Genomic DNA, 27,579 nt, shown 5'->3' on the forward strand with positions numbered 1-27,579 from the left:
TTTAAAATAAGTTCAAAATATGGCCACCTTCAAAACCTCCATGGTTACCCTTCTGGTCCAAATCACCATCACCTCTCACCTGGGTCACTGCCATTATTTATCTGGCCTCCCTAAACGCTTGTGCTTCCACATCTCATCAAATAAAATCTTCAGTGAATGGGGAATTTTGCAACCACTTGTCCAGAGCAATGGACCTCAGGAAAGTTTTGCTATCAGAAAAATCTTCAAATCTATATGTACATTAAGCTTTGAGTACCGGACCCTTTATAATTATTTTATAACCATATAGATAATATGATTAAAATAACTTTAAAATAATTTAAAAGTATTACTGGACTTCCAGTGCTCTGTCATTTTCTCAATCATGGGTATCAGAACATATAACTTCTATCACATGGGAGGGACCATAAAATTAACTGATGTTAATAGGGGATCTTTGTATTTCAAAAGACTGGAACAACTGCCCTAGGGTTTCCACATCATTCTACATGTAGTCTTTAATTTCCAGAAATAACATTACTTAATAAATTTGTTGTTGCTGATTAGTTCCTAAGTCGTGTCCAGCTGTTTTGCCACCCCATGGAGTGTAGCCCACCAGGCTCTTCTGTCCGTGGGATTTCCCAGGCAAGAATGCTGGAGTAGGTTGCCATTTCCATTCCCAAGAGATCTTCCCAACCCAGGGATAGAACCTGCGTCTCCTACATTTAGCAGGTAGATTCTTTACCACAGAGCCACTTAATGAATAAGCAGGTATTTTCCACGTTGGTATTAATACCTAATCAGCAGAATGGGAGAAGAATAACTTAGGTTTGATTCTTGATTGTTCTAATAACTAGCTTTTAAACCATAAACAAGACAATTCACTTCTACAGGCTTCAATTCCCTCACATTAAATGAGGATAAATCTATTTCTTCTATTTCATTGAGCTGTTTCAAGATAAAATCAGAATGAAAGTTACATTAATAAAGTATGATGCAAATACTAGTATACAATAGAAGGCATGGAGGTTAATGTGTCGCTGAAATGCTTCAGTTCAGACTTGACCATAAAGAGACTTGACTGCTAAGCTTGACTCCACAGGAAGTAAGAACCATCACAGGATTTACTGAGAAGGGTGAGGATGGTGGTGGTGGATGTACGTGGGAAAACCATGAGGTAATGGCACCTTCAAAGAAATCCAACAGCAATGTGAAAGGATGTCTAGGAGTGGGAAGAATTAAAGGCTACTCTGTAATAGTCCAAATGAAAACTAAAAACTTGGACCACACAGCACTGATGATAACTTAAGCAAAGTGATCAGACTGCCTTACATCTGTGAAAGGACCTGAGAAACCACACTTAAGAATGAAGGAAAGGAAAGAAATTTAACACAAGAAGATGGGTGAACAGAAACCCAAAGCTCTTATTTAGTTATTAGAAAAAAACTGAGTTTATTAGCTACGTTAAATTTGGGATGTCTGGAGGTGTTCAAGTAGAGCTGCCCAACAAGGGCATGAAATTAAACCTCAGAAGTAAGAGTGTGTACACAGAGTTGGAAATCTGGGAGTTACGGCTTAAGATGGTTAAAGACACTGAAGAGTGAGAAGAATAAAGCAGCTAGAGGACACCAAAATCAGACCAGTAAGCAGGAGTGAAACCAGGGAAGAGGATAACAGGAATACAAGCTAAGATGATAGGATTTATGACAAACGCTCTCACAAAAATATTAAAGATGAAATTCAAATGATGCTTAAGTTTGCTGTTTGATTTAATTAAGAACGGAGTTTTAGAGAATACCTTAGACCTAGTTAGAGAAATTTTTTTTTTTAATATTTGTGAGTTTCCACAGTTAACCTTCTCCAGTATTCCCTAAGGCAAAGTTTCCGATTCTATGATTCGTATTCTTCCTTCACAGGCCTTCAAGGGACTTAGCTGAAGTGAGGTAAAGGAACAGGCTGAGAACAAGTGGACGCCTCACTGCCTTCAAGCAAAGACGGTTAAGATGATGCTGATGAGCCGAAGGCAACAATAGAAAGTGAAGATCATTTTCTGAAGAGAAGCAATACATTTGGTTTCTGATTACAGTTGATGTGTGGTTATTATCGAAACCCAGAGGTCAAGACAAGACACACTTCTTCACTTTTTTTTAGAAAAAGATAAAAATGAGCCCCCAACATCTTACTTTTCTGCTCACATAGAAACTTCAGAACTCATGGAATCAATTTCCATTTAATACTATGCCTTGAAACAATTATCTTTTTAACTACAGCACAATATAAAAGTTGACTTCCATCTATACTCCCACATGGCTAAGAGAAGATTAAGCTGTTTGTGTCACTACTTAAACTAGTGACATTTTCTTTTCTTGGGCTCCAAAATCACTGCGGATGGTGATAGCAGCCACAAAATTAAAAGACGCTTGCTCCTTGGAAGAAAAGTTATGACAAACTTAGACAGCATGTTAAAAAGCAGAAACATCACTTTGCCGTCAAAAGTCCATATAGTCAAAGCTACCGTCTTTCCAGTAGTCATGTACAGATGTGAAAGTTGGACCATAAAGAAGGCTGAGCACCGAAGAACTGATGCTTTCAAACTGTGCTGCCAGAGAAGACTCTTTAGAGTCCCTGGACAGCAAGGAAATCAACCCTAAATATTCATTGGAAGGACTGATGGTGAAGCTGAACCTCCAGTACTTCGGCCACCTGATGCGAAAAGCCAACTCACTGGAAAAGACCCTGATGCTGCGAAAGATTGAGGGCAGGAGGAGAAGAGGGTGAGGAGAGATAAGATAGTTTGATGGCATCACTGACTCAATGGACATGAGCTTGAGCAAACTCCGGGAGATAGGGAAGGACAGGGAAGCCTGGCGTGCTGCAATTCATGAGGTTGCAAAAAGTAGGACAAGACCTAGCAACTGAATAACAACTTAAAAGTACCAATGAAATACGAATTTCCTCAAAAATAGCATATTTTAGCACCTAACACATTGAATTTCATGATCTGCAACACCTGATCACATAGCAGTGCTACACAGAGTTAGTCACTGTCCTATCATTTAGCTACTAGTAACTCATTATCGATTTTACCAACCTAGAAATCTGGAATTCTCCTTTTCTCTAACCTCCAAGGATTAATCATTTACCACAGTTAAACAGCTCTCAAAAATTTTTATCTACCACCACTACCCTTTGTCCAAGTTTTCAGACATTAACTAAACTGATAGTGCTTCACACTAAAATGATCTGGAAACTTAAGACTATTCTCATGGCAATGAGAAATCAAAGAAGTACTCCTTTCAAAACAGCACTTGCCTCTTAATGATGTCATTCTATCAATATCATCATCTTATCTAGAAAGACATGGCTCCAACTATTCCAAAATGCTAAGTTCTCCCACAACCTGTGGGCTTAGGGGTTAGATTTCCATGCCCTTTGGTCTACTTAACATGAATGGATCAGAAATAGTCTTAAGTTTTTAGAAGTACAAAAGCAGCAAAGCCCTAATCTCAATAAAGTAAATTGTTCATATGACCTTGATTATATTACAAATAAGATAAATAAACAAATCTACTTAATTGCAATGATTATAAGTTTTTACTTAGTCAAAAATCACAAATTTAGCATTTGTCTATAATCTAAAAATACAATAAAATTTAAAAAAGCAAAACAGTTACCTGAGGAGAGTCAAAAGGATATCGACTACTAAATTTAAATAGAAGTTGAAATTTTTCACCTTCATATAAGGTACCTGGTGCACCTTCCATGTCTACAATCCACCTAGAATAGGAAAAAAAAAAAAAATTTAAACCTCAGTTATAAAGGACTAGGGTGAAGAGGAAAAAGAACACCAGATATGCATCTATGCCAGGCAATGGGACAGGAGTCACCCATGTGTAACAACACACTTCATCCTCCCAACGATGACAGGAGTAGGTAGTAACAGTTCTGGCCCTATTCCTTTCTCTGACACTCCTAGGTTAAATAAGTAGACCAAGGTCAGACAGCTAAAAAGGACAGAGCCAAGTTTTAACTCGAGGTTTAACTCCAAGTTTTAGGTCCAGAAAAAAACAAAATAAAACTCAACTTAGGGGTACTGACACCAAAGTCTACACTCTTCTTACTCTATTTATGGTAACATTTTTTCAGACCATCTCTACAATTATGGAAAACATTTTATAGATTAAATCAAGCTAATTAACTGCTTTCCTGGTATCAATTATTTTAGAAGCTATTAATATGAGAGAAGTTGATAGCAGCAATGACTACAGCAGCTGTCAGACCAATTTTCTCATGAGTATTCCAGAGACAGCTAACCAGCAAAAAGGAAGCTAAGCTGACATCAGTCCACTTACTCTGATGGCTTCTCAAGGCTCTAAAAGGCCTTTCCTTTGTCTCTCATTATGTTTCAGTCATTTAATAAACCCAGAATAGATTTCCATGGCATCTATATAAGCTTACTTTGTTTTCACATATAATAATCATGAATATAAATCTGTTTATAATTATATACAGCACACTATCTCCAATTATTTTAAAAAAGAGGAACACAGTTTATTACAACACAGATGACAGGGCAGATTTTAGAAGTAAAAATCCAAGTCCCTAATTACAGCCATGCCATTTGTAATTACTGTATACCTGGTCAATTCCTTAAATTCTATACTTTTCAGGTATAAAAATTTATTATATTAAATACAGGGAAACAAAAGGAAGGTTGAGGATACAGTGCTGGGCTACTATTGAGCACCTCACATATTATGGACTTAGGAATATATAAAATAGTAAGTGTGCCTACTGTCTGAAAGTAACCAGATTGGAACCCATCAGTTCAGTTCAGTTCAGTTCAGTTGCTCAGTTGTGTCGGACTCTTTGCGACCCCATGAATCGCAGCACGCCAGGCCTCCCTGTCCATCGCCAACTCCCAGAGTTTACTCAAACCCATGTCCATTGAGTCCATCCAACCATCTCATCCTCTGTCGTCCCCTTCTCCTCCTGCCCCCAATCCGTCCCAGCATTAGGGTCTTTCCCAATGAGTCAACTCTTAACATGAGGTGGCCAAAGTATTCGAGTTTCAGCTTCAACATCAGTCCTTGCAATGAACACCCAGGACTAATCTCCTTTAGGATGGACTGGTTAGATCTCCATGCAGTCCAAGGGACTCTCAAAGAGTCTTCTACAACACCACAATTCAAAAGCATCAATTTTTCGGCGCTCAGCTTTCTTCACAATCCAACTCTCACATCCATACATGACCACTGGAAAAACCACAGCCTTGACCAGACGGACCTTTGTTGGCAAAGTAATGTCTCTGCTTTTTAATATGCTATTTAGGTTGGTCATAACTTTCCTTCCAAGGAGTAAGCATCTTTTAATTTCATGGCTGCAATCACCATCTGCAGTGATTTTGGAGCCCCAAAAAATAAAAGTCTGACACTATTTCCACTGTCTCCCCATCTATTTTCCATGAAGTGATGGGACAAGATGCCATGATCTTAGTTTTCTGAATGTTAAGCTTTAAGCCAACTTTTTCACTCTCCTCTTTCACTTTCATCAAGAGGCTTTTTAGTTCCTCTTCACTTTCTGCCAAAAGGGTGGTGTCATCTGCATATCTGAGGTTATTGATATTTCTCCCGGCAATCTTGTATTCAGCTTGTGCTTCTTCCAGCCCAGCATTTCTCATGATGTACTCTGCATGTAAGTAAAACAAGCAGGGTGACAATATACAGCCTTGACGTACTCCTTTTCCTATTTGGAACCAGTCTGTTGTTCCATGTCCAGTTCTAACTGTTGCTTCCTGACCTGCATACAGGTTTCTCAAGAGGCAGGTCAGGTGGTCTGGTATTCCCATCTCTTTCAGAATTTTCCACAGTTTATTGTGATCCACAAAGTCGAATGCTTTGGTGTAGTCAATAAAGCAGAAATAGATGTTTTTTCTAGAACTCTCTTGCTTTTTCGATGATCCCTTAAATGCATGGCTATTCATTCTCAGAAGGCATGCTGAATACTTTGCATGATAAGAAAAGATATGACCACAGACTCAAGAGGCAATACTTTACAGCAAAATTAAACAGTCCCTTAGTTAGCTGTGTGGCCCTGAGTACGCTCTTCTGTTTCAAGTACTTAAATTCTAAAATAGTTATTTTAAAAATTGTTAAAAGTTAATAAAAAAGTCACCTTAAAATTTTGTTAGAAAGATAAATGATACTGCACATGCAAAAAACTTAGTATATTCCTAACACCAGAACCAGTACACAGTAAATAAAATGCAATGCAAAAACTGCATTAAAAAGACAAAAACAAAAAACCTACTCTCTTTAATAAAAATCAGGTCATTTCTCCTAATCAAACTAACAAGCTTTTGCACAGCAAACAAAACCATCAACAAAATGAGAAGACAACCTATGGACTGGGAGAAAACATTTGCAAACAATGAGACTGACGGGGGCTTAACTTCTCCCCACAAAAAAGCAATCGAAAGATAGGCAGAAGACCTAAATAAATACTTCTCCAAGGAAGACAAACAGATGAAAAGGAACATGAAAAGATGCTCCAAATGGCCAATTATTAGAAAAAAGGAAATCAAAATTATAATGAGGTGTCACCTCATACAAGTCAGAAGGGCCATCATCAAAAACTTTACAAGTAAGAAATGTTGGAGAGGGTGTGGAGAAAAGGGAATTCTCTTAACTATTTGTGGGAATGTAAATCGGTCCAGCCACTAAAGAAATAGTATGAAGTTTAGTTTCCTTAAAAAAACTAAAAAAAGAACTACCATATGATTCAGCAATCTCGCTCCTGGGCAAGTAGCTGGAAAAGATTAAAACTCGAACTCAAAAAAGATAAATGCATCCCAATGTTCATAGCAGCACTATTTACAACATCCAAAACATGGAAGTAACCTCAAAGCCCATCGACAGACAAATGAATAAAGATGATGTGGTATACATACCTCCTAACTGTTGGTGGGAATGTAATTTGGTAAAGCCAGTTTGGAAAACAGTATGGAGGTTCTGCAGAAACTAAAAACAGGATTACTATACGATCCAGCAATCCCACTCTGGACAAAACTATCATTCAAAAAGATATATGAACCAGTATGTTCACAGCAGCACCGTTCACAACAGCCAAAACACAGAAACAACCTGAATGTCCATCAGCAGCTGAATGGATAAAGATGTGGTCCACATATACAACGGAATACTACTCAGGCATAAATAAAAACAAGACAGTGCCATCTGCAGTAACATGGATACAACTAGAGATTATCATGGGCTTCCCTAGTGGCTCAGATGGTAAAGAATCAGGCTCCAATGCAGGAGACCCAGGTTCGATACCAGGGTTGGGACAATCCCCTGGAGAAGGGAATGGCAACCCACTCCAGTATTCTTGCCTGGAGAACTCCATGGACAGAGAAGCCTGACAGACCACAGTTCATGGAATCGCACAGAGTCAGATGAGTGACTGAGTGACTAACACTGTCAGTTTCATACTAAGTGAAGTAAGTCAGAAAAAGAAAGACGGATACCATATGGTATCACTTATATATGGAATCTAAAATATGGCACAAATGAACTCATCTATGAAACAGAAACAGACTCATAGACAAAGAGAACAGATGTGGTGGGGGGTGGGGAGAGACGGACTGGGAATCTGGGGTTGGCAGATGCAAACTATTACATTCAGAATGGATAAGCAACAGGGTCCTAAAGTACAGTACAGGGAACTATACTCAATATCTGTGATAAATCATAACAGAAAAGAATACAAAAAAAGAATAAATATATGTGTATCACTGATTCACTGTGCTATACAGCAAGATTGGCACAATACTATATACCAACTATACTTCAACCAAAAAAAAAATCATAAAAAAATAAAGATGTGGTACATGTATACAATTGAATATTATTCAGCCAAAAAAAAGAATGAAATATTGCCATTTGTAGCAATATGATGGACCTAAAGACCTAAAGATTATCATACTAAGTGAAGTCAGACAGAAAAAAAACAAATATATGAAGGAAAAATTAGCTTTGCTGGATATATTAAGATAGGATATATACCAATACAGCCTCTCTCAAGGGGTTTTCAAAGGCAATTATGACTATATAAAATTTTTGCCTTACATGATGACTGTGGACTGTTAATTCAAGGGGTGCCACTTCACTGAGCTACACTGAGAGACCACAATAGTTTCAAGTCGATCTTTCAGTATCTGTTCCTTCCTTAGGAGAGCATAGAGGTCAAAGGATAGCATATTAGGTCAAAGAACATGATTATCATATTTTTAAGGTCTTTTTTTTTTTTAAAGGTCTTAATACATGCTACCAAACTGTCTTCCATAAAGCATAATGGGCTTACTTCATCTTCCTTACCCATATCCCCCATTCCATATGATCCCACTTAAACAAATTTTTTTTTCTTTTTGGCCATGTTGCACAGCTTATGGAATCTTAAGTTCCCAGCCCGGGGACTGAAACTGTGCCCCAGCAGTTGAGGGTTGTCAAGTCCTCATTACCAGACTGCCAAGGAATTCCTTGTGTAGTTTTTTCAAACTAGGTTAGAAGTTATATCAAAACTTTGCTCTTTCGCCTATCTCTGATTCCCCTAATATCTATCTTTTGTTTCAGCTTCTGCCCTGCCCTGATTAAAGAAACTAAAGAACTCAACAGAAAAAAGTATATTATTTTAAAATTAGTGTTTATTTCCTGTTAATTACATGCATCTCTTTTAGCTAGATTAATATTTGGTTTGTAATTCATTTCGTTAAAAAAATCCTTTCTTAATATTCCTGTTCTTAAAGTTTGACTCCTGTCTTAATTACTGACTCAAATGTCATGGTCAAAGGTAACCAAAAATTGTTTCTTCTGAAAGTAAGTATGTCCCTGTTGTGTGAGTTTTGGTCTCTGGTCTCTGTATCACTAAACATTTGAATTCTTCAATTTGTTCTCAAGTCAACCGGTTTATAGGAAATTTTTATCTTCTTGGCTTATACCCCTTTTACATTTTGGGGTTTTTTTCTTTCTTTTTTAAGGACAATTACTTAAAAATCTCCCATTTTACTACATTTACCTTTTTCCAATGGAACTGTTAAATCAAAGGAGTGTTAAGGACAGACCAAATAGTTGTGAAATCTTAGGATGATACTCTCAAAAACATTTCAAACTAATTCAATGCTCATTAAGAGAGGGAATGCTCGCTTTTTAAAAAATGCTCATTTTAAAGGAACCCGTATCTCTCTACTACTCTTGGCACATATCTAGGAAGAAACTTCTGCTCCACTCCCAAGGAAGGAGCTGAATCAGAGGACACTTCTGTGTCCTCCTTCTACCCTTCACCTTTTCATCCTCATGCAAGTCTCTAATCTATCAAATGAAAATGCTGAGGCTGTGACATTCAGTTAGCTAACACCGCTATAAAGAAAGCAACCATGTTGTATGTTCATGGGACAAGGACAGAGGTGCGCCTCTTGACTGTTTATTCACTTCAGTTCAGTTCAGTGGCTCAGTCGTGTCGGACTCTTTGCAACCCCATGAATCATAGCACGCCAGGCCTCCCTGTCCATCACCAACTCGTGCAGTCCACCCAAACCCATGTCCATTGAGTGAGTGATGCCATCCAACCATCTCATCCTCTGTCTTCCCCTTCTCCTCTTGCCCTCAATCTTTCCCAGCATCAGGGTCTTTTCAAATGAGTCAGCTCTTTGCATCAGGTGGCCAAAGTTCACTTCAGAGCCTCAAATGTTTTTGAAAAATCTGATAAATAACCTCATACCAAACTATCACAGGTGAAGAATACTCCCTAACAAAGTCAGGCCAAAGTTTTTAACATGCTACCTCATCAGCAGGAACTTTTATAAAACAAAACTGTGTATTTAAATGCACAGAATAAGATATGTTTACTGTATTTACTTCTCAGTGGGAGAGAATCAGATGAAATATAAAAATAATTCTGACATACAGAAAATAATTCTGACATACAGAATATAATTCTGTATTTTTAAAATGAGTATATATTCATACTTACATTGATAACAAAAGAAAAATAAGTTACTTTAAAACTTAAAATACTTACTGTGTAATTGAATTTTGAACACTCTTTTCATTTAAAGTCATTCCAGGAGGTGGGTCATTTTGCAAAGCCAACAGTTCTTTCTGTAGTCGTTTCTAAAAAAAAAAAAAAAAGTATCATTTGTACTTTTTTTTCTTACAACATAATATCCTTGTAGTCATACAGTCTGAAATCCCTGATTAAATTTCCTCCAAATGCTTGTGCCTTTTCCTTTATAAACCCTTTACATCTATATATTTTACATGCCTGACTCTCTAATTTTTTATCGCTTTCCTATAATTCACAATTTTTTAATTCTTTCTAAATATATTTGTAACCATTGATACTATAAGATAGTTACCAAGTTATAAGGTTATAAATGCTTAAAAGTTTTAGCAGGGCTTCCTTTGCTGGTTTTCAATGATAAAAATCATAGTTTTCCATAACTCTTAAAGAATGCATCGTTTCAGACAAATAGGTTTTCCAGAATAACTATAGAAAACATCTTTTGAAAAAGTTTAAAATAATTTAAATTTGCAGCTATTTGTTTTCTTAAAATAGTATCATCCACATATGATTTAATCTTTCAACACCAGGATATAATATATCAGAGCCTGAGATTACATAAAGTTATTTATTCACACACTAGATGCCCTGAAATGGCTATGTATTTGCATTCTTTTTTGTATAGCTTTTACTGTTCAATTCTTCCCTTATTATGATCACTCGACATTCTTTTTCAGGACACAACAAAGCAAAACAAAAACCACAACAGTCCATAATTTATCGGTTTAAAAGCTAAATAACCAATGTTTTTAGAAGTGCATGCAACATTATAAAGATTCCTAATGAACATTTTTTTTTGGATTAAAGTACACAAGCAGGACTTCCTTGGTGGTCCAGTGGTTAAGAATCAGCCTGCCAATGCAGGGAACATGGGTTTGATCCTTGCCCCAGGGAGATCCCACATGCTGTGGGGCAACTAAGCCCATGTGCCACCACCACTGAGCCTGTGCACCCTAGAGTCCACGCCCCACAGATAATCCACCAAAATGAGAAGCCTGCGCACCGCGAGAGAAAGCCTGAGCGCAGCAATGAAGACCAGCACAGCCACTAATTAATTAAAAGCTTGTTTAAAAATAAATAAAATTGTACATAGTAAGTGTTCAGAAAAAAAAAAAAAAAAGCACACGAGCATGGATTCCTATTCAGAACTTCAAACAACTCTACTTAAAAGCTAGTTTCTGATTTTTCAAAACAGTGGAATATCACTATCAATACAGCAATGTTTGTAGTTTTCTAGATCTTTTCAATTCATAGCATCTTTTAATAAGCCTACCAACATCTAACACCTCTACAGATTAGGAAACTCCTCCCTTTTTTGTTGAGAATCAATAGCTCTTTTAATTGGCGAAAGTGAAAACTTTTCCTCAAATGATACAATGCCAAAATTGCTAGCAACAAGGAAAATAAGATATTAACTGTAATTTCTGACCTCAGTTGCCTTCCAAAATGCAAAATTACAAACTGACCATTAGTTTAGAAAATTTTTAATTATCGAAAACATAGAAATAAAGCTGCCTAAACAACGTTTTGAATAAAGAAGGTACATATTTGTGAAAAGTGTCTATGTAGAAGAGGGTTTTTAATTTACTTCAGTCAACAGGGGCTTCCCTGGTGGCTCAAGACTGTAAAGAATCTGCCTGTAGTGCAGGAGACCTGGGTTCGATCCCTGGGTCAGGAAGATCCCCTGGAGATGGAAATGGCAACCCACTCCAGTACTCATGCCTGGGAAATCCCAGGGACAGAGTGGCCTGGCAGGTTATATATAGTTCATGTGGTTGCAAAGAATCAGACAGGACTGTGCAATTAACACTTTTCACTTTCAATTAAAGTCAACAAATCCTGTAGGTTCTGTGATTAAGTCAATTTTCAAAAACACTAGACTGGGAAAAAAAAAGGGTTTTGCTTTTTTTTTAAAAGCAGGAATTCTCAGATATACTAACTTGCATGACGACTCTCTAAGGGGAGGAAGATAACATACAGCTTTCCAAAGTAATGGAATCCTCTCAGTGTAGGGCATCTTGGGAAAGTCTTGTTTCAATGACCACAGTTTGGGAAACAATGCTGTGGAAATCCTCCAGACCTTGAGAACTTCACATAAGACAGGGAAGACAGCCCTTGTCACTGAATCAGGATACAAAAGAAGGTCAATTTGCATAAACAGCTACCAAAAGAAACAGGATACAAAGGCAAGCTAAGAAGAATTGCATTGGTGTAATTATCCCTAAAAGACGTGATCAGTACTGAAGAAAAAGAAAAGCTTTTCCCACCCCGATACTACTACTTATATGTCCACAAAGAAAGGGGCCCGTGGTAGCCGAACTCCAAGAGAATCTCCAAGTAACTGCTTTCTGGTAGTCACATCCTCCCACACAGTACCAGAGTTGGTCAGTGTAACCAATACAATACAGCAGAAAGGAAGGTGTGTCACTCCCAAGATTAGGTTATAAAAGATTGTGATTTATGTCTTGGTTGTTCTCTCTAGAATCACTTGCCATACTGTGAACAACCCAATTCAGAGGTCAGCAGGGTAAGGTTAGGGCCTCCTGCCAATAACCACACGTCATTTGGAAGAACCTCCAATCTGGAATCTCCAATTCCAGCCAAGATTTCAGACAACTGCTGCCGGGGCCAATATTTTGCCTGCAAACTCAAACAAGAACCATCCAACTCTTTGGAATTACAAGGGATTATAAGTGTGTTTTCTTTCAAACTTCGCATGTTTTTTCAAACATTTCAAGACATTCGCTGGAGCGTGTTTTTTAACGGAGGAGGTGGAGTCACTACATTAAAAGACAAGCCATGCCAGCCCCTTACTGTCTCTGCTACCAGGCAATAAACTACCTTGCACATCCGTATTTCTGCAGTAGAAAGACAAATCAGGACTAACATGGGGGAGAGGTGTTAATGAGTACTTACTAAGCACACTAATAAAAACTAATGATTCACCCGTGTACTAAAAAAAAAAAAAAAGATAAGGTAGAAGGTCAAACAGTGTATTTGGTAGGCTCACAAAAACAGGGAATTCACTCTTAGGTGTATCCTTCCCAGAATAATAATTCATTAGAGGGGACAGGAAGTGTTTTTGAGTAAGCAAACAGTTTCCTCAACGATCCTCTGGCTCTTCTAAAAAACTGGTTCTAAGAACCCTGACTATGAGCACAGAAGTGAAAAAAGGAGGACTTAGAGAGTTCAATGTAAAAATAAATGAAAATTCATACTCCAGGATGTGAAGAACTAGTGTAACTGTTTAGAAATCATACCAAGCAGCATCTATCAACAGAAAGCTATTACCACATGAGGAAGCATTCACCTCCTAATTTTGAAGACTAAGTATTAAAAGTAGATGTGAAATACCTGCGTTAGGACTGAACTCTAGCAAAGCCAAAGATACCACCAGCTCATTAGACCATCAGGATAACACTGACTGCTTCCCTAGACAGTGGTGAAAATAATAGCCTCGAACTGAGGTAACGGGAGACAACTGGAAAATATCTGCAGAAGATAACTAAAGAAGCAGAACTACCCACAAACCACTGAGGGCAGAGGGGGCTGAAAAGCTGACAGTTCCAAAGGTTCACAGCCAAATATCACCCTGTCTGTCCCTGAATTGGAGAGGTATGAGAAATACACATATTACAAATGTATCATGGTTCTCTGAATCTGAGACACATCATCAATTGTATTATTTTACGTAACACTAAGAAAGGAAAATGGCTACCAATTAAACAACACCACTCCACTGACATATCTTGATTTCAGACATGTTAAAGTAGGGAGGAATATGAGCATTCAAAATTGTTAATAAAGGTCTGACTTCCCTAACTGTTAAGTATCAGAACTACTTGAAGAGTAAAAATTAATTTTGAGTAAATTTAATATGCCTAAAATGATTCTTCTCTCAATATTTAACATATACCCCATGATGCATGATCTCAGTCGATCTGTAAATTTGCATTTTATTCCCAGACTGCATGAAATAGAAGCACACCTGTGCTCCAAGGCAGAAAGACCAGGCAGGCCCACAATTTAAATGTTTAAGAGCATCCCAAATCTAGAATAAACTGAAAATTCTATCTAGCCCTCATGTGTGTTGGCTCAAGTCTAGAAAACTCAGAGGAATTTGAGCTTTTCTAAGAGATCCAAATGGTTTATACACCTACTGTTAAAGATCCTGATATATCTAAATACTGTGGGAAAAAAAAATGATTTAATGCTTTCAGAACTGGCATGGCTGTCCAGTGGCTCTACAAGTCTAGACAGCACCCTCCTTTCTCTCCTTCTTTATGAATCAAATGAATCAAAGTGATATGAATCCACCGCAATTTACTACTTTGGGGGGTAAGAAAACCACTGACAAATTTTGGAGTTAACTACTGTCAACGACAAGACACTGGGAAGCACCACACAACGGAATGCCATTCCCGTATGTCATAATACCATGGCTGAGGAACTCCAGACCACTGCAACAGCTAGGATGCGTCACCCTGCACTTAAGACAGGGTGACAGAAGCTCAGTTCCTAAAACTTTTTCCCACTTCAGTGCTGTGAGATATTATTCTTGAGATTCACTCTCCCCTAGAACTGGGGCTTACTACAGGGGTCCAGGAAAGTATTTGTGTAACATGAAAAGGCGGCCAGGAGCTTAACATCCCCTCTTCTCCACTACCACCACTCCAAGAATCACTACAGCAGCTGTTTCACACCAAAGGTCAAGTGTGGGACAGAAAAGTCCAAAAGAATTAAACAGATACAAACATTATGACTTTTGGCCTTATGAGACTTAAAGACCTTGAAAAGCTCAAGCCGCAGTTTTTATACAATAGAGTAAAAGCAACTGAAAGATCAATTTAAAAACTGTAATCAGGACTTCGCTGTTGGTACAGTAGGTAGGAATCCACCTGACAGTGTAGGGGACACAGGTATGACCCCTGGTTCGGGAAGATTCTACATGCTGCAGAGCAACTAAACCCTCAGGCCACAACTACTGAGCCTGTGCTCTACAACTAGAGAAACCACAGCCACGAGAAGCTCACGCACAGCAACAAAGAAGAGCCCCCACTCGCCACAACTAGAGAAAGTCCGTGCACAGGAATGAAGATCCAGAACAATCAAAAATAATGAAAAAAAAAAAAAAAAAAAAAAAACACCACAACACTGCAATTGCTGTGAGAACTTCCTGGCAGTCCAGTGGTTAGCACTCCATGCTTCTACTCAGGGGGCACAGATTGACTCTCTCATCAGGGAACTAAGATCCTGCATGCAGTGTGGCATGGCAAAAAAAAAAAAAACTGTAATCACTATATTCTAATCAGCCCTGTTCCATTTTCCCCAACTGATATTATCAATGCCCATCCCAGTATAGACCCATAAGGTTAAACCAAGTTTGAATATGCCATGTGCTTCCCTGGTATAACCAGGGAATGAGATAGAAAGGATAAAAATGAACACTTTTAAATATAAAAAAATTTTATATGAATGTAGTAAAACTCTAAACTCTAATACAGATCCCTGACACTATGTGTACTGAAAATAATTTAACCTGTTAATAATGATTACTGTGACAGCCTCAGACAACAGTGAGGTCTACAAGCCCACCTGACCCTTCAGCATACAGTTAAGAGTAGACTGACAGCCCCAGTTCTCACATTTTAAACTGTCATCTGCTCTTTGATTGTCAATAATTTTTCATAATACTTAACCTCTAATCACAGAAATTCTCTTTCTTTCTCTTTTACTTGCTGTTTCCCACTTTGGAGTCGCAAACTCCCTTAGCAAGCAAAAGGGTTTACTTTCTTTGGTGACTACATCACATTTTTTTTCGGTATAACAAATGCCAACTAATCTTCAGTGACAGCATTAACACTGACTAACATTTGTTGCTTCATTTGCTCTTAAACCAGACTATACTCCCTTGCTGAGACTAACTGGAGAAATTAGGAACAAGTTTACCAAGTCCTCATAAAAATGAAAAGCACAGCCCAGTAATTAACAGGTCCACAGACCACACTGTGAAGCATGGTCCTAAGACAGTAAGTTTCATCCCAATGAGGCCATCTTTGCCTCTTCGGCTCCTGATCATTTTCATCAATGCTTGTGCTTTATTAGTTCAAGTTTTTGCTTTTTCAGACAGCTGAGGATGATGGGTATTACAGTATTAAAAAAATTATCACTATAGTTGTTTGACAGTGAACGTCATTTGGAAGAACCTCCAATCTGGAATCTCCAATTCCAGCCAAGATTTCAGACAATACCACACTCAACGAAATGCTCTGAGCAAACAAAGGACTATTTTAAATAGCATCCCAAAAAGTTCATTCATATATAAAACAGCTCAGCTTCTAAACTAATGGATTCGTGTTAAGTATTATCCAACACTAATACATGTTGAAATCAAGGTACAAAATATTTAAATGATACTCTGACATTATCAATCAAAACCAGAAGAGAATATATCCCTCTTAGATACTAAAAATGACAATACATTATCAATGGACAAACTGACAAGATCCCTGGCTGTGTAAAGCTTAAACTCTAGTGAAGGAAGAGACAGTAAATAAATAGTTAAAAAACAAGTACATGTGTGGTAATATTAAAATATGACAAAAAATGGAGCAAGTTAAGGCACTGGGGAGTTAGGCCTCACATCTTGTTAAATTTTATTTAAAAGTGACATTTTGAGAAACTAAACAGTTGAAATCCTTATTTAGGATAGGAAGAAATACAAACTAAAGGGGGGAAAACATTAAAAATGTGGAGATATATGACAATGATTGCTAATCCAACTGTACCTAAAATGCCCAACATGTTTTCTCTAATTTCATCTAACAATCAACTAAAGGTGGAAAATAAACAATAGGAGGGTATGATGGAAAAAAATTAGAACACCATACACATTAATATGGCACAGCAGTAAAGCATCCACTTGCAATGCAGGAGAGGAGGGTTCAATTCCTGGGTCAGGAAGATCTCCTGGAGGAGGAAATGGCGACTCACTCAGGTATTCTTGCTTGGGAAATCCCATGGACAGAGAAGCTTGGCTGGCTACAGTCCATGGGGTTGCAAAAGAGTCAGACACGACTTAGTGACTAAACAACATATTAATATCATTACACTAATAAATTACTACTTCTCATAACAATATTAAACAATTACAACATTTTTCTTTTTTTCAAATGAAAAAGGGTGAGCAGACACAGCACTGAAATGATTTTACCCTATTTAAAAATTAGGTAGAATTTGATTCGTGCAAATTAAGAAAATACTTCCTTTCCTAAGTATAATATACTTCTACAGCTCTTAATTCTAACATTTATTTATTGAAACTTCCCCCCTTTTAGGAAATGGGTAGTCTTCAACAAATCAAGGTGTTCACTCTTATTTTAAAGTTAATATTTTTGGGAATTCTCTGTCAGTCCAGTGGTTAGGGCTGCCAAGGGCCCGAGTGTGATCCCTGGTTGGGAAATTGGGATCCCACTTGTCACTGAACAAAGAAGCTCACACAGCAACTACTGAGCACGAGGGCCACAGCTAGAGAGTCCGCACATGGCAGTGAAAGATTCTGCAGGACACAGTGAAAGATCCCTTGTGCAGCGAAGACCTCACGCAGCCAGATAAATAAATAAAAAGACTAAACATATTTCTAGCACAATGCAGATACTCTAAATACTTCCACAGAAAACAAAAATCAAATGAATGCAGGAACTTTGAAATATTCAAAGGATCAGGGCTGGATTTCATTTTGGAGTTCTCTACCAAATCCAAGGGGTGCAAGACCAAGAAGTATGGAATCTCTCAGAAGACCTGCATAAAACTATGATCCCTCAAACTAATAGTGAATAAGATAAAGGGCACAGAAAGAGATAACAATGAAATCTGCCTGTTCAGAACTTAGCAATGGCTAGAGGAAGAAAAAAATGTCTCCCATTAAATGTCTGAATCTCAAGCAGATACCCACATGGCTCTGTCTGAATTCCCACAGAGAACCTAAGGCAAGAATTTAATCAAGTGGTCAAGGAAGTAACGCCCCAGGCAATAGGCAGAAACAAACAAAATATCCTGGGGAATATAAAATTCTAACCACTGAGGCAACATTTCTTTTTTCAGAATCTAGAAACTTAAAAAAGTAATAAGACCCAAGTGAGAAGTTGTTCAAAAGAAACAGCATAAAATACCTGATGCAATAAAGATTTTTCTAGCTGGAAAAGCACTAGATCCCCAATTAATTTACTTTATGTTCTTGTAGCATTTATATAACTGTAAGCAACTCTAAGGTAGAGATTACTATTTACCTTTGTAATCCTAGCATTCAAAACTGTATGTGCTCAGTCACTCATATCCGACTCTTTGCAACCCCCATGGACTGTAGTCCGCCTGGCTCCTTTATTCATGGAATTTTTCATGCAAGAGTATTGGAGTGGGTTGCCATTTCCTCCTCCAGGGGATCTTCTGAACACAGGAACTGAACCTGCATCTCCTGCATTGGCAGGTGGATTCTGTACCACTGTGCCACAAAACTGTGCCTGACACATAACGCTTTCCCTCAGTAAACGTTTTTTTTTAATTAATAAGGATGCTGACTGCTTCACTGTATGCAAAATCCAGAAATAATATAGGTGCCTATCAGTAATTATACAAATTGCAGCATACAGAAGTAAGATTACACAACCATTAGGCTTCCCAGATGGCTCAGTGGTAAGGAATCCATCTGTCAATGCAGGAGACTTAAGAGATGTGGGTTTGACCCTTGAGGCTGAAAGATCCCCTGGAGAAGGAAACGTCAACTGGCTCCAGTATTGTTGTCTGGAAAATTCCATGGACAGAGAAGCCGAATGGGCTACAACTCATGGAGTTGTAAACAGTCAGACACAACTCAGCACACATAAACACACACACAATCATAAAGAATGATGTGGGACTTAACTAGTGGTCCAGTGGTTAAGAATCCACCTGCCAATGTAGGGGATATGGGTTTTATCCCTGATCTGGGAAGATCCCACAAGCTGGGGGTCAACTAAGCCTGTGAGCCCCAACTACTGAGCCCCCACTCTAGAGCCTGTGCTCTGCAATAAGAGAAGCCACCTCCATGAGAAGCCCAAGCACTGCAACGAAGAGTAATCCCCAATCTCTGCCAATAGAGAAAGCCTGCAAACAGCAATGAAGATCCAGAACAGCCAAAAATAGATGAATAAATAACTTTTTTAAAAGCTTTGTCTTTAAAAAAAAAAAAAAGAATAATGTGGATTTCTGTGTACTAACACAAACAGAAGAATCCCAAAACATACTGAAATGGAAAAAAGCAAGCCTCAAAAATACATGTAATTTCTTTATATTAAAACAAAAGCAAGAGTTATACAAACATCATATAAATGAATATGGAAAAGACCAGAAGCAAGCACATCCAACCATTTTATAGTAGTTCCCTCCTAGCAGTATAAATAGAGAAGTGGATACCCATGTTTGCACTACATACTTTTATATATATATATATTTATATACATATATACTTATATACACCATCACTTCAAGGCAAATAGATAGGGGAAAAGCAGAAACAGTGACAGACTTTATTTTCATGGGCTCCAAAATCACTGCAGATGGTGACTGCAGCCACAAAATTAAAAAAGACACTTGCTCCTTGGAAGAAAAGCCATGACAAACCTAGAGAGCATATTAAAAAGCAAAGACATCACGTTGCCAACAAAGTCAAAAGTCAAAGCTATGGTTTTTCCAGTAGTCACGCACAGATGTGAGAGTTGGACCACAAAGAAGGCTGAGAATGGAAGAATCGATGTTTTCAAATTGTGGCGTTGGAGAAGACTCTTGAGAATCCCTTGGACAGCAGGAAGATGAAACCAGTCAATCCTAAAGGAAATCAACCCTGAATATTCACTGGAAGGATGGATGCTGAAGCTCCAATACTGCGGCCACCTGATGTGATGAAACTAACTCACTGGAAAAGACCTTGATGCTGGGAAAGACTGAAGGCAAAAGAAGACAGGGGCCAGCAGAGGATGAGATGGTTGGATGATATCACTGACTCAATAAACATGAGTTTAAGCCAACTCCAGGAGATAGTGAAGGACAGGAAAGCTTGGAGTACTGTAGTTCATGGGTCGCAAAGCTGGACACGACTTAGCAACTGAACAACAAACAAGAGTAACATTAAAAAATGAGTAACTTCTTTAGTTAAAAGATAAAAGTTAAATGGATGGTGAAAATATATAGTTTCTGTGATTTTTAAAAGACATAACTAAAATGTAAGGTCAAAGAAAGGTTCAAAATCAAAGGACAGAAAAAGACACCAGATCAAAAGTTGATATAGCTGCACTAGTATCAAGCAAAATTGACTTTAAGACCAAAAATACTAACAGATTTTAAAAAAACAAACTACATAATGATAAAAGGTTCAGTTCATCAAAAGTGTAATTATATCCAACTTAGCTTCAAAAACAAAGGAAAATTAGCAAATCTACCTTCATAGTAGGAGATTTTATTAACATCTCTCCAAGTAATAGAGACAAAAAAGCCTGTAAACTATTTTTGCCAGACTCCCCTGTCTTCCACTCTGCCAACAGAAGGTACTGGGCGGGGGGATACAAGACAAAAGTAGAAGAAAAATGCCATTTCCCCTCCCATTCTTTCCTGGTCTGATACACCCAAGTGAATGAGTCTCCTCCTACTGAAGTCAAGACCAGGCAGCGGAAGAACCAGGAGTGTGCACGGTTCTACGAAGTAGCAGGAACTCGTACCCGTGTCTCCAGCAGCTGAGCACAAGTACAGGCTCTTTAGTTCCACCCACAGGTAGTAACAACTCCTAGACTTTTAGACAATAATCCCCCTCTCCCTCTCTAACCCTTATAACTGAAAACAGTGTGGCAGATGTACTGGAGAAGTTTGAGACAGAATGAAGGCCAGGAAGCCAAACTGAAAACTGAAGAATAAGAAGTTGAGACATTACTAGTGAACAACCAATATACAGAACAGACAGGATCTAGTGGTAAATGATCAAGAGAAGTGAGAAAGAGAAAAAAACAAAAAAGACTCCAGGTTAGCTTGAGTGATGGTGGAAATATTAATTTGAAACATACACAGCAGGAGGAACAGGTAGAGGAAGCTAGTCTGTCTATGTGGAGATGGAGGCAGATAAGATTAAAATCAGTTTTGGACGTGTAGATTCAAGTTTCTTGAGAACATTCAGAATGACAGACAAAAATAACTGAATCAACCAGAGCTGAAGTCTGGCTGCTCCTTTTAAATGAACTCTTTAGGCTAGGTATCCTCTCTACCATGAGCCCAATGGATCCATGATATAAACTTTAAAGCAGCTTGGCTCCAGGAGGCAATGAGTTTACAGTGATAAAATCATATCCAAATTTCTCAAGCTAGTTCAGAAGTTATCTGTCTGGTGTTCTGGAAATTAACACTCTAAATAAAATATTTAAGCTACCCAGAAACCTTGACTCTGGATGAAATAAAATACAGTTGAGAGTCTACTGTCCTGCCCTTGGGATCACTACATTTCAAGCTCTAGGTGAAAAGCAATAATTAGCATTAAGTCTGATAGAGTCAAGGTCTCATTTTAGGTAACCTTTTTTGACATGGGAGGAATATTTAAATTTTTTTCCCCCCTTGTAAATGTACAATTCAAAATTTTTTACCTTTTCAGATTTGGCTATGCTGGGCTACATTCAGAGATTTTGATAACTATTAATAAAGCTGCTGAGGCAAATAAAATATCATAAAGCATAAGATAACTATGTAGTGGGAAATGTAGATTATACACGATTTGGCACACACCAACTCTTCCCCCCCGCTTTAAATTTATTTATTTATTTTTGGTGGGTTTTTCTCTACTTGTAGGGAGCAGGGGCTACTCTTTGTTGCGGTGTGCAGGCTTCTCACTGGGTGGTTTCTATTGCTGTGGAACATGGGCTCTAGGGCATGCGGGCTTCAGTAGTCAGAGTACCTAGGCTCTAGAGCACAGGCTAAGTAATTGTGCCCACGGGATCAATTGTTCCACATGTGTGATCTTTCCAGACTAGGGATGAAACCTGTGTCTCCTGCATTGGCAGGCAGATTCTTTACCACTGAGCCACAAGAGAAGCCCTCAAGTCTTAAATAAATATGCTGAGTAGAAAGTCTGGTTTGACCTACAAACCAAACTGTAGATCTATCACATGAGGCAAGAATTAGGATTTAGGGTAATAGAACTGGTTATTTATTCGTTAAAAATGTAAGCAAAAGTCAAGCCTTAAGAGTAAAAGTGCATGGTCCAGGAGTTAAGTCTCCACACTTTCAATGCTGGGGACTGGGGTTCAATCCCTGGTCAAGCAACTAAGATCCTAGAAGCCACAAGGTGCATTCCAGGAGGGGGAAGAAAATGTCTAGGTGCTAAAAGGAGTATGTTCAACTGGAACACTCAACATCTGCTTTCCAGGAGTGTATAGCATGTGTAACTTTGGATAAGTAATATTCTGCCTTAATTTCTACATAATTAAATATCTACCTCACGCTCAGTAGCATCCAGCTCTGCAACCCCATGAACTGTAGCCCACCAGGCCCCTCTGTTCATGGAATTTCCCAGGCAAGAATATTGGTGAGGATTGCCATTTCCTTCTCCAGGGGATCTTCCCAACCCAGGGATCAAACCCACATCTCCGGCACTAGCAGGTGGATTCTTTACCCCTGAGCCACCTGAGAAGCTGGATTATGACTAACAGAATGAGATGGGTCGGCAAATATAACAATATTTTGAAAAGTTTAAATAAACATACTATGTAGTATTAAAATTTACAGATAGCAATTAAAGCAAAGATATGAAATAAAAATATCCTAAAATTAGGATATGAGAAATAACTTTATTAGAAAGAGCATGAAAATGTGTATCAACTTCATTCATTTGGGGGAATTTTTTTTTCTTTTAACCCAGTCCCTTGGCAGTGAAAGCTCTGAGTCCTAAGCACTGGACTGCCAGGGAATTTCCTGGAGTGATATTTTAAATAACAAACTTCAGCTTTCCTTTCAACTGAAAAAGAAGATTCTCTCCCCTTCTCAAATCCTTCCACCTCTCTCTGGACCTCATGCCTTACCAACTCATCCAGGATATTGTTCTCAGAGTCAATAATGTGGTTTCTAGTAACTTCACTCTTTCCCAGTCCATAACCCCTTCCTTCAGTCATCAACTGGGTCTCTCCTAGCTTTAAAACAGTCATGATTTATTTTCTCTGTCAATGTCTTCCTTTTCTTTCATTGTACAACTCCATGAAAGAAGTGGGTGAGCCAACATCCACTGCCTCTACTTCCCCTCTAATATATTCACTTAAAGCTTCAATCCCTGCAAGCTTCTGAGAGTTCAAGCCACTTACTGATTAAATCTACTGGAGGTCTTATTTCACAGATTTATCACTTACAATCTTTCATGTGAAGAGCTTTCTCTCTTTGATTATATTATGCCAAACTTGGCTTCTCTTCCTATTTCTGCTATGGGTTCTTACATTTTACTTGCTGGGCCCTCGTTTTGTAGGTACTCAGAGAGCAAAAATTTCTGGTACTTTTGGTGTCACAACTTTCAATTCACTATCATCAGGTATTTTGAAAGCTAGAAAACACAGATTCTATGACTTAGTAACACCATTCTTGAAAATTTACCCTAAAGAATAACACAAAACTGGGGGTGCAAGGGAGAGGAAGCAGCACACATGCAGCTTGTAATGGTAAAAGTGTGGAAACAGGAATATGGCTAACTAGATCGCGACATACTGCTAAAACAAATACTGATGCTTAACTCTCTACCAAAGGACAGCTTCCACAGCTTTTAAGTTTTATGACTTCAAAAAGATTTTATAAGATTCTTTTTAAGCTATAAGACAAGATGGATCTTAGTAACATGGATATATCCTTCTTGCAGATTTAGTCTCAAAGGAGCACACATCTGGTTATTTATAATTTACTTAGTATGACTCAGTTATAATACCGAGTAATGTTATTAATACTCTTTAACAAATACATATTTTTAAAGATGTACTGTATTCCTCTTGTAATATTACTATTCTAGGTTCAACATTTTTCAATGAACATAAAATCTGGTTTTGCAATGGAATCCATCTTAGATAAATAAAAGATACTACAAAAAATTTGAGAACATTTTTATTCTGTCAAGTAGAGTAATCTGAAAGTACAAATAATAAATTTAAGTTAGGGAGACCATTTCTCAAATTTCAAGTATACCCTAAGTATCACATCTAGAGAAGTTATCTAAGTTCTGGGTCCATTTTTTCATTTTAAAAAAGGATTATCTCTGAATTCTTTTAAATCAAAAATTCCAGAACACAGGTTACTCTATTTCAATTTTCACAAGTTAAAGCTTCCTCCATATACTGTTCAGTCTAATTCAATCATATATACCTATAGTTAGTTTTCTGTAGTTTCACAAGTGATGTAAATATTTTTATTATGGTTTTAAGCACTTCTCAGTATTATAAATCCTGTGTGATACATAATATCCTCATCTAATGTGAGCTGTGTTATTATATACATTCATATCCCTACATATATCCTTTTACTCCAAACAAACTCAGAAGTCAACAACTTACAACACAAGGCCATTACAGTTTATTTTTTTTTATAAAACCAGCAACCAAGTTTTTTTCAGAATAACACGAAACTCCAATTTCTTGAAAAAATAAACTTAAAGAGAACATAAAATGTATTTATACCAAGATTCACTCTAATAAGGAATGCAGAAATATGAAAGTATAAATGACTAATTTATAAAATCAATTTTGGCATTCTATGATATCAGTTTAAGAAATTATGTACCTTTCAACTGTTTTTCCAAAAAGAAGAGCTGCTGAATTTTTTAAAATTTAGTCTTAATTTTTGCCAGTTTATGAGGCTCTAAAGTAAGTTAAAGATTACTTAATTTGGGGGGGTGGTTTCCTTGGTGGCCTAGTCGTTAGGATTCCAGGCTTTCACCACCGTGGCCTGAGTTCAACCTCTAGTAAGGGAACTGAGATCCCATGGCCAAAAAAGGAAAAAAAAAAAAAAAAAATTTCAATGTATCTATATAGGAAAATCTGGTTTCAGTCAGAACCCAATACAACAGTCTATTTTAGAACAGGTGGTGCAAAACAGGAAGAAGTAGTACCTAATAATGCTACTTTTGCTATTTAGGATCACAGATAATCCTTTCCAAGCCAACACCACTAACTGTCTTGGCTTTCTCTAGTACTTCTGTCAATGTCATTAAACTTATGAAAACTAGAGGATTGCCAAGATTGAACTCGGCTTCTATATCCTCGTAGAGGTTTTTTGTGGTAATTTTTGTTTTGTTTTTGGTAGTAGTAGTCCAAACTGACCAATTCTGCCGTTATATTTTAAACTTAAAAAATTTGAAGTAAAGCTGTCACTAGGAAAACACAATCACTACCATACACAAAGAACAAAGGGCTTGATGCTCACCACCCAGTTCTACAAGTGTTAAGGTGTAACCCACTGCAGCTGCCCACCAACGGTACAACCTGAGGGGAATTCAGAGTGAAAAATAGGATAAGGAACTCTGTTCCCTGGATAAAACAGGCCCTCAGGAAGAAATGCAATGATGCCAGATTCTTGCATCTTTCCATAAACAAACAAGCACTAAAAGTCATCACTTGGTATATCTGTTCTTTGTGATTAGCAGTCAAGTTTTACCAAGATGTATGCCTGAATGCATGCATTAATATTTCCTAGCCAAAAATCATATATAAATTGGCTTCTCCGCCACCTCTTTGGAGCAGTTTCCTCAAAGCTGAGTGACTATCTCCCGGTCTACCGTACTCAGTGAGACCCTGAATAATATTTAAACTCACAACTCTCAGGTTTTGTGTCTTTCTTTAAGTCAACACTATGTTTAAGGGTAATAAGGTTGATCAGAAGCCCAGCCTGAACTTCAGACATCAACAGATGTTCTGTCCTCTGCTACTTCTTAGAGAACCAGACTCCTTACACCAAAACTCCTCCACCCATACAACCTCATACTTCCTCCTCCCACAGGCACAGACAGACAGATCCACACCTAGACACACCTTAGGAATACAACTGGAAAAGGAATACAATTTTAGGAATGAGAATAAGTATCCTGAGACACAACATAGTTGGGCTTAGGGAGAGAGCAATCACATAACTTTAGTCTCCATGAAGCAAGACCTAAGATTATTTGCTGTCAAAATAAGTGTAGACTGGAAGCTTAAGGGGAAAAACCTACCATGGTGGCGGGGGGTGGGGGAGGAGAAGGGGATACAAATAAGACTTTCACTGAAGCATTATCTTCAAAGTAAAGAGTCACAAACCAAATGTTAACCTAGTTGAAACAATGCATTTAATTAACAGGAAATGAACATTAATGTAAAATACTATACACTTTTTCCTGTTCTTTAGTTTAACTGGTCCAGTGTCAGTCGCTCAGTCATGACCGACTCTTTGCGACCCTATGGACTGTAGCCCACACCAGGCTCCTCTGTCCATGGGATTCTCCAGGCAAGAATACTAGAGTGGGTTGCCATTCCCTTCTCCAGGGGATCTTCCCAACCCAGGGATCTAACACAAATCTCCCCATTGTAGGAGATACTTTACAGTCTGAGCCACCTGGGAAGCCCTAATTGGGCCACGGCAGAAGCCAAAACAAAAGATAGGGAAAAAAGGCAATGCTTTGATATTACTTCTGAACTATTTTGAAAAAAGTATGTCTTTACTTTTACTTGAGAGCTTACTACTAGTAGCACACTGCCCTCAGTGACTTAAAAATCAATAAAGTACCTTTATAAAAGTACAAGGTGGAAGTGAAAACTCCTATGAAAGAGGTAAAGGGTGCTATGAGGACATAGGAGTAAAAAGTGTACAGCTGTGAGACTGAGACTAAGTTTGGTGGATTCATGATGCCAGGTATAAAGTTTTGAAGAACTAATGGAGATTTTGAGTAAAATCTGAATTCAAAATGACAGTAGAAAGAGTATGTAACTTAGCTAGATAAGTCTTAAAAAAAAAAAAAAAAACTAAGGAAAAATGAGAAAACAAAATTGGGAACTGTGAAAGCTACCCATAATGCAAAGCAGAAGCTCACTATAAAAAGAGACTAACAAGAGCTGCTAAGTATTCATAGCAAGTAAAAGCTACTGACAGAATCTACATGTTTACAGTAATATCCAGTTCAACCTAAAGACAGGAAAAAGAGACTCAGGCCCCAGAATCATAAAGAGCCTGATTCTCACTGATTTTAACAGACAAAAAGCTCTTGGCATAGGCCTAACATGGGAGCTGCATGGAGTAACAATAATGGCCAAAAGACTAAAAACAAGACTAATGTTCCAAGGGCTATTTACATTTTAATATAGGACTCCTGAGATTATTTAAAACAACAACAACAACAAAAAAAAAAAACAACAACCCCAAAACCCAACAACCTTAGATTGGTAACTATTCATTCAACTCCAAAGATTCCTGATATAA

General features: G+C 37.8%; 1 protein-coding gene across 3 annotated transcripts in view; it reads right to left on the reverse strand.

The window, feature by feature from the left end:
• The window catches only part of UBE2W (ubiquitin conjugating enzyme E2 W), an 88,419-nt gene that overhangs the window by 48,333 nt on the left and 12,507 nt on the right, over positions 1 to 27,579 (reverse strand). For all 3 annotated transcript variants that reach the window (XR_009689549.1, XM_061123499.1, XM_061123500.1), the window contains exons 2-3: positions 10,054 to 10,145; positions 3,654 to 3,756 (exon numbers count right to left, since the gene is read on the reverse strand). Coding sequence is in view for 2 of the 3 variants with exons in the window: in XM_061123499.1 (XP_060979482.1) it covers positions 3,654 to 3,756; positions 10,054 to 10,145 (195 nt within the window). In the remaining variant the exon portion in view is untranslated. The remainder of the gene's footprint in view (positions 1 to 3,653; positions 3,757 to 10,053; positions 10,146 to 27,579) is intronic.

The sequence above is a fragment of the Dama dama genome, chromosome 21, assembly GCF_033118175.1.
Source record: "Dama dama isolate Ldn47 chromosome 21, ASM3311817v1, whole genome shotgun sequence".
Taxonomy (NCBI): domain Eukaryota; kingdom Metazoa; phylum Chordata; class Mammalia; order Artiodactyla; family Cervidae; genus Dama; species Dama dama.